The sequence below is a fragment of the Pyrgilauda ruficollis genome, unplaced genomic scaffold (genome assembly GCF_017590135.1).
Source record: "Pyrgilauda ruficollis isolate IOZ18807 unplaced genomic scaffold, ASM1759013v1 scaffold131, whole genome shotgun sequence".
Taxonomy (NCBI): Eukaryota; Metazoa; Chordata; class Aves; order Passeriformes; family Passeridae; genus Pyrgilauda; species Pyrgilauda ruficollis.
In genome coordinates this window covers 213,368-224,658 of record NW_024511544.1, presented here as the reverse complement: position 1 = coordinate 224,658, position 11,291 = coordinate 213,368, and the positions used below count along the sequence as shown (strand labels likewise).

Sequence of the window (11,291 nt, the reverse complement as noted above, 5' to 3'; positions counted from 1 at the left end):
TCCATCTCAATCTCAAGACTAAACTAGATTAGTAGCTCTTATAGCTTTTATTGCAGCTTTATTTATCTTGTAGCTTTTCCCTGATTTCTCAGTGAAAGATGAGTAGAGATGGAGTGCTGTGCATAGAAACCTGTGGCACTGTGAGCCACGGTGCACATGTGGCATTTCTGTGCCTGGGCACAGAAAAATGCAAGTGAAGAACAGAGCAGTGCTCCCAGGCTGTGGCTCACAGAAATGAGCCCCCAGAGACACCCAAATTCCCACTGGAATTCCCTCCACAGCATCCCATGGGATAACTGGGTGCACACCAAGTGGAACCACAACCCCTTCGAGAAGCGAGACCGAACAGACAATCCAAGCTCCAACAGCCCTCCACAAAATCTCCTTTTCTGCCCTGGCTGTGTTCCGGAGGTGTGCTCCGGATTGAAATGCCTTAGCCAAGAGGCAGAGCCCGGGGAGAGGAGCGTGCAGCAGCTTGTGTGTGACACTCCTTGGCACGCTGGCACTGCGGGCAGGCAGCGTGTTCCGCGCTCTGTGTGGGAGGAAACACCAGGCACCTCGGATTGCATCATCCCCCTGGCTCTTTTTTTTTTTTTTCCCCCCCCCCTCCCCTTTCTTTCTTTTTTGTCTTCCAGATGGTAAAACAAAGGCTGTAGTGAAACCCGTTTTCTCCCAGGAAGAGGTGGGAGGGAATTTTTATATGAGCAAGAAACTTTGCCTGGAGTCGAAATCTGGGGCCTGGACTAATGAAGTACCTGTAATTCATATTGTACTAAATACTGCTGAAACCAGGCATGTACTAATGGTGAACCGTGCCAAACTATGCATAATTACTATGCTTTCTCTGTAGCAGTAATTAATTTGCGTTAGCAACTTTGATTAATCTCTCTAATCTAGAAGTAAAGTGCTTCTCAGACATGAAAGGCTCTCCAAGAGCTCAAGGTTGTTGTTGCAGCCTCGTGGAGGGTGTTTCAATCCAGTGGGGGGCAGGAAGAGGACAAAGCTTAAAACAAAATCGAAGTCTAGCTGATATTTATGACCTAATAACTAATAAAAAGAGTTCTGTTTGGCCACAGAATTGATCAGCTAAGCTACAGGCTTCTGTCCACAGTGGGTTCCTCCTGCAAGAAAAGAGAATTGTCGGTCAGAGAGCTTCTCCAAGGGCTGCTCCGGAGATGAGGGGCTGAGATTCCACCTCACAGAGGGCTGTGAATCAACGTTTCTATCGCTGCAGTGCAAACTCACCCAGAAATTCATCTTGGTCTTAACCCAAGGCCTAGTTCTAGGCAGGGCTGCTCAGCCCTGGTCCCAGTTGCTGTGGTCAGCCCCACAAGGGCCAGTTGTGCTTCCTGGGGGAGCTGGAGCTGCCCATTTTCCAGGAGAAATGTGTGCTGGGCTCCCTGCCCGAGCCTGCTGACAGCCAGAGCCACCAGGTGCTCCCGTGTGAGCTCAGCCCCGACACCTCTGCACATTCAATTTTCCACACTCTCTGCCAGCCTGCACCCAGAGGAACCCCAGGCTGCTGAAAGGCTTTGTGTCATCAAAAGGTGCTTGTGATCTACCCAGGCTCCATAAGCTCCCACATCTCCAGGAGCTAACATTTCTAGGCAAACAAAGGTGTCTCTACAAAGCCACTACAAATCCAAGTGGGTTTTTGAGTGACCACGGTGTTGCTCTTTCTCTACCTCGGCCGTGTTAATATTATTCAGGTTTTTTTTCCTCTTTCCTCTGTTAGCACTGTTTCCTGGCGGAGACTGCATGTAATTCATGATTAGAGATTCAGAGTGACATGAAAATAATTTGGAAATGGGTAGTCTAGAGATTACTAGCAAGCTTCTTCAGGTTGATTCAGAGAACTTCTGTTAAAATCTGCTGCTACTGCCTCAAAGTCTGGGATGAATTCTGTTTGCACGAGTCAGAAAAAAATCTTTTAAACCACACAACTCAGTAGAAAATGTAAATGTGATTCCTACGATTTATAGAGGTCTGTTTTTTTTTATAATGCTGATTCAACAAAGGAATTCATTGTGATAGTTTATTTTCTTACAGCTGTAGTTTGTGTCCAAATATTTTATAATCATAAAGCTACCCTCTTTATATCAGTCAAAATAGACAATATATATTGATGTCTAAACAAGCTTTGTAGAAGACATTTTTTAAATCAGGCATGGGACTTTACATTTATTAGAAGGTGTTCACAAAAATAAGGGTAACATCATGCATATTCTTTGCAACTAAACCCAGTTATGGTTACAGTTTGGAAATAAATTCTTTAAATAGACATATGGAGATACAGTAGTACATATACACTCTATTTATGACATTTAGTGTACTGATAACTCCCAGCAATACATCAGAAGTCCACAACCAGCTGATGGAAGGATTGGATAAGGAGGAAGAAACTGCTTCAATTTCTCACATTATTTACTTGGCTCGACAAGAATGTCAGTGTGAATGGCCTCCTGAGTCTGGGAGGCAGGAACAAGTCAAGACTATACTTCTGCAGTACAAAACATTTACACACGAAATACACATGCATTGCAATGCATTGGGAGCGGGCAAAGCGAGGAGAAACCCATTCCCCAATGCTTTATTAACACAATTCTACAAAGGAGTCTCAAATAGGATTATATACTTCAGTCACAGTAAGGCCACAAAATTACAATGGATAAGGACCTTGGAATCGGACATTCTGTGGGAGCAATGGAACCCTTCCTTCTTTCCAGAGGTTTCCACGTGTTTCTGCGTGGCATCTCCCTCACCAAAGTCCTCCTGCTATTGATTTGTGTTTCTGTAGGTTGAACATATTGCTTGGTACAACAGTGAGCACAGTAGAGAAGGGCGCTGGCACAGGGAGAACAAAACCTATGGGACATTCAGGGCGGTGTCAGACTCTACACGAAGCTGGCTAATCAGAGAACAGACTGGCAAAGGATTTCCTCAGGTTCCGGATGGTCTCAGCTTTGGCCTCGTCCTCGTTCACGGATGACCTGAAGAAGGAGGACTCTGTGAAGCTGAAGGCGTTGGTCAAGGACTGCGACTTGCTGCAAGACACAAACACAGCAATTCTGCATGGTCACGCTGTCCCCCAGCCTCCACCCCCCCAGCCTTGGATCAGGAGAGGGGAAATTGTCCCTGAGACTGGACAAAAATGAGCTTTCACCCATTTTTGTTATGTCCCACACTGTTCTGTACCCCTGACCTGAGAGTAAGGCTTGAGGATAACATTTCCTTCAAGGAACACACCGGTGTTTTCTTTCCTTTCTACAAATCTGACTAGATGGTGCAAATTAGAGCTGTGAGGTAAATGTGGGCCTGGCTACTAAATCCAAATTACAACCCAACAGGACTGATAAATAGTTGTGTTTTGGTGAGGCTGCAAACAGTTGTGCACAGAGAAAAATCAGGTATTTTACAAGAGTTTGAATCTTAAACTCCCTCTGTGCTCTCCCTCTGCCTAGTTGTATTGAACATTAATAGAGGTTTAAAGGCATTTTATATCTTTGACAAAAAAACCCAAATCAGATATATTTTTTTCTTTTCTATAGGCAGTGCCTGGCAATGCTACTCCATTCTTAATGCTATCATGTAACTCTGGTGTAAGTTCCCATAGGCATGAAAAAGACTACAAGGAAAACAAGGAGGAAAATAGCTATAGTCTAAAACTTTGACTCGTGACTTGTCAGATAAAACAGCATCTAAAAAAAAAGCCTTGAATTGAAATAGAAGACATTAATGAGTTATCAGCTTTTTACAAAGACATCCCTACATGGGTAAAACGAGTTACCTGATTTCATTTTTTATCTCAGTACAATAGATTTCAGTTTTGGCTCTAGTAAAACTGAAGCACTTTCCTTATTCAGATTGTCTCAGACTGCTCATGGTGTGCAGCTCCTCTCCTTCTAAACTAATAATGTACAGCAAACAGTGCTGCAGGCATTTTAGGTTTTTCATAAATTATAGTTGTGCTAATGAGAATAGACTGATAAATGTTTGTTTGTACTCACTGAAAGAGGGAGGGTGGGAAGCAGCACTTGACTTGATTAGTAACACAATAAGTAGCCTAATTAAATATTTATTCACAGATTAATAACATGTACATACAGGTTAGGCAACAGCATGTGGGTGAATACAAAGCATACACATGCAAATAGAGTTAATCCTACAGGCAGGAGATCTGAGCCTTGGTGTGGACCTAAAACTGCTTCTGAAAGTTAGAAAGCTGCTCTTATTATGGCTTGCATCTTAAAAACTTTCATTTCTCCTTTGTTATTTTATTTTAAAGAGGGAATCTTCCATTTGAAGAAGAGGAAAATGAATCTAGATGTGAACAAAACGCTTAAAGGAGAAAGCTGGGAAGCAGCATGTGGCAGAGCTCTCCTGTAACTGTTCTTAGCTGCTCTTCTTCAATGTCAGAAGTTTCAAACTACAAACTGATTTCCATCTTGCTTAAAAAAAAAAATCCACCTCTCTATTCTTTGTCATCTGAAATGATGGAGGAATCAATTTGAGGTTTATGATCATAAGACAGAATAAAGAAATACATTGTCCCGGGGAGGGAAGGGAAATACTGTCCTCTTTGCACAATATTGTCACCCAGCATGTCTCTGGCACTGAGCTGGGCTCAGGGAGGACCCGGGGTTGCTTCCCACTGGTGCTAGCACAGGAGTGGGTGGAACAAGGGGATCTGTGTTCCTGGGAGGAAACAAAGACTCCTTGCAGGTCTTTGTACATCCCAGACTGAGGAGATATGTCTGAGATTCTCCTGGCAATGGTTGTGTCAGGGCTGCTGTGCTGGAAAACTGCAAAGCTCTGCTGGTGCTTCCCTGAGGTTTCTTCTGTTGGCTGGGTTTGAGTTCTGAGGGGGGATTTTCCCATATTCCTTACTGGACACAGGTAAATCAGTAAGGAACCTTCCAGAAGTGGGTCAACAACTTTTTTTTTTTTTTTTTTTTTTTTTTTTTTTTTTTTCTTTTTTTTTTTTTTTTGTTTTTTTCTTTTTTTTGAGTTTTGTGCAGCCTTCTCTGGGCAGGGCTTGAGCACTCAGGCAGTGCCACTGCACAAGCAAGGGCAGCAAAAAGAACCAATTTGGCAGCCACTGTCCAACATTACCCAGCCTGGCCTTTGGAAACAGAGTATGTTGTCTCAGTGACTGCAAGGTTAAAAGTTGAACCAGATAAGACTTCCTCTTGGAGGGCAGGCTGACAGCACACCCAGCCTGTGAGTCAGTGGCACCAAAGGAGGAAACAAAGACTAGAAAGATGATGGCTTTCAGACCTGGCTGGGGCAGAAATTGCACAATGGGCAGATGAAATTTTGCATGGTGCTCAGGATAGAACTAATGCTAGCAGCTTACTTTACTCCATTACCAGAGATTAAGCTTTTTGAGCTATTCAACCTTGTTTTAAACTTGGGACTGGAACTAATGCTAGTAGCTTACTTTACTCCATTACCAAGGGCTGTTTTTTGAGCTATTTAACCTCATTTTAAACTTGGGACTAGAACTAACAGTTTACTCCATTACCAGAGATTAAGCTTTTTGAGCTACTTAACCTTCTTTTAAACTTGGGACTAGAACTAACGCTAGTGGCTTATTTTACTCCATCACCAGGGTCTAAGCTTTTTGAACTGTTTAACCTCGTTTTAAACTTGGGAACAACACGTTCATTTTCCCCCTGGCTGTCAGGGAACCCCCAATCCCAGTTAGACAAAACCAGTGCCGTGAGGAGAGAAGAAGAACGGATAAAGCGACTCTTACTTAAGCTGCGGATGCGACTGAGGCTTCTGCTGTGGCGCAGGCTGTGGCTCTGGCTGGGGCTGTGGCTGTGGCTCTGCTTCCTTTGATAACCTGGAGCTGGGAGGACCTTGGGCCTGGGGCCGAGGCTGCTGGGTGGTGGGTCCGGGCGGGCGCTGGGGCTGCGAGGCTGCGGGCTTTGCTGCCTGCCCCGCGGGGAACACGCGCTGGGGCTGCAATGGCTCCTGGCTTTGGGATTGCATTCCTTGGGGTTGCACTGGGCCCCCTAGGTTCAGTACAAGAAAAACTTCATAATGTTATAGTTGCAAAGAGGCCTTATTTAGACTTCATATCCAACACTTTAAAATCATCCTCTCCAATGTGATTAACTCTACTTTCGAGGCAAAAGTCTACTCGCGTGTGCTTGCATGGAGGCAACAGCACTGTTCACACTCACGAGGAACTTCTTGGAGCCCCCCACGAATCAGCCTTAAAACTGCTAGATAGCACCCACTTTATACCAAGTACTGACTTCAAACCAAATCAATGGAGTTACACCCAGAACAGTTTTGGCCCAAGTCAAGGAGAGGCTGTGAGGTAACTGAACACAGTAGTAATATCTAATTCAGCAAGACATTCACTATTTTCTGTGTAGTTATTGCAGGTATTTTCTTCCTCCAAAGTCTTAAAATAATTTCTGTAATATTCCTCTTAGATTCACTCTTACAGCAGCAAAACAATCTCATTTTCTGGCTGGTTGAAAGTATTTTCATAACTTACTTAACCCTTAGTGAGATATGTCAAGAACATTGCAAGAAACACAAGAAAGTCACTACAAATTCTTTACCAGGAAGGCACTTCACTGGCAAACTACTGCATGAAGTGGGAAACCACAACGTGCAGGAGAGACTCAGGCTGTGCAACCCACGGCTGAAAGATGCTACAGTATAATCCAGTGGGTTTTTTCTGTTTTCTGCCTGAAATGATGCTGTGTCAGACACCAGGGCTTGCTGCTTTTATCTCAGCTCCCAGGTCTGACCAGGAGTTTTGTGGACTGATGGCATTTGTAACTGAATTTTAATCCTTGCATATGAAAACGCATTCAGGACATCTGACTTTAGGGGAGAAAGGATGGGATGACATTCTGAGTATTTGTTTGTAATAACGCTTCACTCAGGATAAGAGCTGTTGTAACTACCACAGAACACAACTGAGCTAGACCTTCTGGATGTCTGGGAATTTTTAGCCTTGCATAGGCATTTAGTGCAAGTAAAACACTTAATCTGCTCAAGTGTCTAAAAGCAAACCTTCATATCTAGATGTACTGCTGCAATACATTATTTTTTGTTGTTTTTAAATTGATTTTATAGTTAACTTTCCCCTTACTACATGAATTCCAGTGTGTGTGTGTGAGGACAGCACGTGCTGATGCCTCAGTGAGTTTTAACACAATTGTAGCAGTGTGTTGTGGTGTAGAAAGATAAATAGCACGTACTGAATGTTAAGGAATGTGCCTTCATTGTTTATTAATTTGAACCACTTTTGTAGGAAATATTTGAAGGTGATAACATGGTCTTGCAACATCTTAATAAGGAGCCTTTTCTTATTAGTCTCCTTTCACTCAATATTGAAAACCAGAAAGGTTTCTTTCCCCCACTTGTACGTACAGGCTTGAATGCCAGAAACTTTACACTGAAGACAGATATAACTTTCTTTTATTGCACATTAAGCTGTACAAGAGATTTCACATAAAAGATATACTGCTGTCACATTTCCAGCGTTTGCTCACTTTCTTGCAGCTGGGTTGTACAAAAGGCAACAATCATGAAAGAAACTTTTACCAAAAATAACTCAACAGAACTGAACATTAAGCCTACACTGTAAAACATCTGTTCCCTGTTACCCACAATATTGCACCTAAGCATGCTGACATGCAGAGAGACATCTTGGCTTGTTTCTTGGCTGTGGGATGTAGGAATTGTGTGTGCCCCTGCGAATCCTTCCCAGGGAACAGGCTGGAATCCTGTCTGAGACACCCAGGTCTTCCACACACACACACACAACGCACAAATGTCGTGCGAAAAGCACTTGTGAATACTGGCACTACTCCATGCAAAAAATACCAACTGCTTGCAAGGAAAATCGGTCATCAGATTCAGTTCTCCACCCCAGGGCAGTATGGTTTGTTCTCTTTTAGGGTGTCTGGAGGAAAGGATTTGTGAACCTGATTTCTAGGTGGAATTTCCTTGACATAGAACAAAATAGCCAATGCCATCGTTGGAATGATCACTGACCCAGACAAATGCTGATCACTAAAGCAAAATATTCATGTAATTTACTGATAGGTAGTAAACAGTAGCACTTACCACAAACATTTAAATAGCTAATAATGCATACCTTAATTCTCATCTCACCAGCCAGCTCGTACAAATAAAAGAAACACTAAGAATGATGAGACTCACTGATAACTTTTTCCAGTGTTTGTAGGAAAAACAGACGTAGAACATCAGGCTGTTTTCCCTTTAAACATAATTGTTTGCACTAAACTAATGGCCACTACTCATCTTTGTACATATTCAAGATGAAAATTATAGTTTTGTGGCTCGCTTGCAACTCAGCTTTCTGGTATGCCAGCAGCGTGCAGCTTGTGATTCTAGGCTAGATTTCTCCCAACAGATTAACTGCCTGCCTGTGGAGCTCTCGCAGCATTGCTTATGTAAAAATCATAAAGAATTTACCTACAGAAATTCTAGCAGTTGTCAGGCACCTCAAGTCCTTTCGCATGTTTGATGTCAAGCAGTTCTTAGAAACCCTATTTATGTGGATAACGTCGGGACTGGATTTTCTTTACAGCTCTCTGGAAACTTGTAGATGTAAAATAGGAGACCTGAGTTGGTAAAGAAAACCACTGACATTTTTTGCCTTGCATTTTCTAAGCCAGGATCCTCAGCTGGTTAAAGGTACCTTGGTCTGCCATCCCCTCACGTCTCAGTATTTGCAATGAAATGAGCTCTGACAGGAAGTTTAACAGTCCTTGAGGTACTTCTCACCAAATAACTTGGGATTTAAATCTTAGGTAAGTATAAGATTTTTTGAAAGTATTTGCATTAGTTTTCATTAAAAATCTCCATAGATTACTAATTCAGAATGACAACAAAAGGTACTACTTAATTGAAACAGGATACATTAAATACTCACACTTTCACTGAGATATTGCACATAGGTGGCCCATTTACATAGCTTTGTAGCTAATAATTTAATGCAGAATTACTAAAAATATGAATACCAGTATGTAAAATAGAAGATATTTTAAATATTCCTTGGGAAGAACTGTATTTTATGGAGTCACCAAAATAGCAGACTTCCACTCGCGTATAAGTAAAACTCAAAGGTTAATAAACTTTATAAAATTATAAATAAAAAGCCTCACTAGCAAATCCTAATCTAGACTTTAAAAATATATCTGGATCACCTACCATTGGTCATGCACACGCACAGAAAAATAAAGGCTATGAGTACAGTGTGCACACACTCACAGATTAAGCAAAGGGACGGGGGGCTTGCACCTCGGGGGGATTGTACTGAACAATATCAAATACTCCAGAAATACTGTCTAACCATCCAGGGTGTACATGGCACTGGGCTCTAGAGAGGCACATTCTTTGTACACTGTTGACAGCAGCCCTGCAATCACAAGTTTACAGAGGAAGGTTGGAAAGCATTACACGCACAGACAGGAACAAGGAAACAACCAGACGGGAGAGTTGACACTGCATAGAAAAAACACAGTCCAGGTCAGCACTGAAACAATGGCAAACTGAACAAAACTGGGATGCTTGCATTCAGATTGTTTGTTTCTGTGATTTCAATTTGTTTTGTTTTGTTTTTCACTTTTCATTTTTGCTTTAACCCTTGCTTTTGGTCTCAGTTATCTAAGTAGCCTGGACTTGTTTTGGTCCTACTGCAACGCCATTACAGTCGAGAATGTACTGTAAACAACCTTGAGGTGGTGGTCGCTGAGGTGGGATTTTGTTTGGCTCTGGCTCCTTTAGTGATCCACTCTGGAAAATACATTTGAAAACAGAAGAGAAAAAAAAAATTAGAGTAGCTCGGTTCCAATTTTCCACTAATTTGTCTTTATTTTCATTAAAAAACTCTCTATTGGTGGGGCTGAACATATACTTTAAATTTATTCCAGATACCATTTTTTAATTTAGTTGCTGCCTGACATGATATATGAATCCTAGGCTGGTCCAAGGCTGAGCTCTTATAAAAACTGTTTTCCCTTTGCAGCATGTGATCAGGATGCAGGGAGTGCCTTCCCAACCTTACCTCCATCTGGGGAAGGTCTTTATCCTCAGTTCCCAGCACCAGGAAACATTTTTTTGTATTTCAATGCATCTGCTTTCTTTTTTTAATTTTTTTTTTTTTAGGACAAACTGAATAGGAAATGGATTTCAACAGATACCTTTGTGTAATTTAAGAAATAATTGATTTTTAATTATGTTCACTTGTATCCAGAAGTGTTTGCACAGCAGGAGTTTTGCCAGTGATAGTTTGACTTTGATTTGCTGGCTGTAAGTGGGGAGGGAGGTGGGCTGCTCCAGCTTCACTGTTTTGCTAAGCAAAATGAAAGAAGAAAGCAAAAACCACAGACAAATAATAAAAATAATTGAAATGACTTCATGCTTCTCCATCTGACATGTTATTAGAAACACATGTGATACTTCACTTTTCAAAACAGGAGGTTTATTTGGCAGCATCCTTTTCACATGGATACTTGTGAAAGGAAAAGATGGGCCTGAACCAAAACCTTGGAGCAGAACACCCTCTGGGAACCAGGAGTATTTGAATCCAAACTTTGTCTTAGGCCCATCTCTAACATTTTGAAATGTGAAAGACCTTAAATCATTGTAGATAATAGCTTAGGATTTTTTTAGCAATCCAGAAATCAAATTGCCATCTGTCAAGAGGAAAAAAATGCGGAATTTATTAAAGAGCAAATGCAAAATCAATTAAAAGTGTTTCCTGCAGAACTTACTGGGTTTTTTCTGATAGATTTGTATTTGATCATTCTCCTAGTACTTTATCTACAGAATAAATCTTGCTCCTAGTGCTCTGAATTCCTGCCCAGCAATGCAGTTGTTGAGTTCTAAATGGCACAACTCTCCAGTGCATGCAGCTGCTGCAAGTCGCTGTGTCTGCTTCAGCTGCATAAATAAAAGGACAAGGGCAGCTGCAAAACTCTCATTATTCAGCATTACCAACCTGCAGGAGCCCAAATGAGGAGCAAAAATGATCCTCACAAACTCTGCTCCTTGATTTACCTGACCCAGTTACACAGTGCCTGGTGAGCATCACTAAAGGGGTGAGGATAAGTAGAAAACAAGAAACTTTTGTAAGGAAAGACCAAGCCACCAGAAAATGTCAGAGTACTTTAGTGTGGTTGGAGTCCTCTCTTTTTGTTTCCCTCCTTGCTGTGATGTTCAGAGCCTCGTGCAGGAGCTGCTGGGCTGCCCTGGGCTCGTTCAGCACCCGGGATGTTGGTGGCACCACT

General features: G+C 42.1%; 1 protein-coding gene across 1 annotated transcript in view; it reads right to left on the bottom strand.

Moving 5' to 3' along the window:
- Positions 1–2,152: 2,152 nt before the first annotated feature.
- SYN2 (synapsin II) overlaps positions 2,153–11,291 on the bottom strand; it is a 167,461-nt gene continuing 158,322 nt past the window's right edge. Inside the window, exons 11-13 of the mRNA XM_041459116.1 lie at positions 9,735–9,795; positions 5,759–6,020; positions 2,153–3,044 (exon numbers count right to left, since the gene is read on the bottom strand). Of these exons, the coding sequence (XP_041315050.1) occupies positions 2,909–3,044; positions 5,759–6,020; positions 9,735–9,795 (459 nt within the window). The 3' untranslated portion in view covers positions 2,153–2,908. The remainder of the gene's footprint in view (positions 3,045–5,758; positions 6,021–9,734; positions 9,796–11,291) is intronic.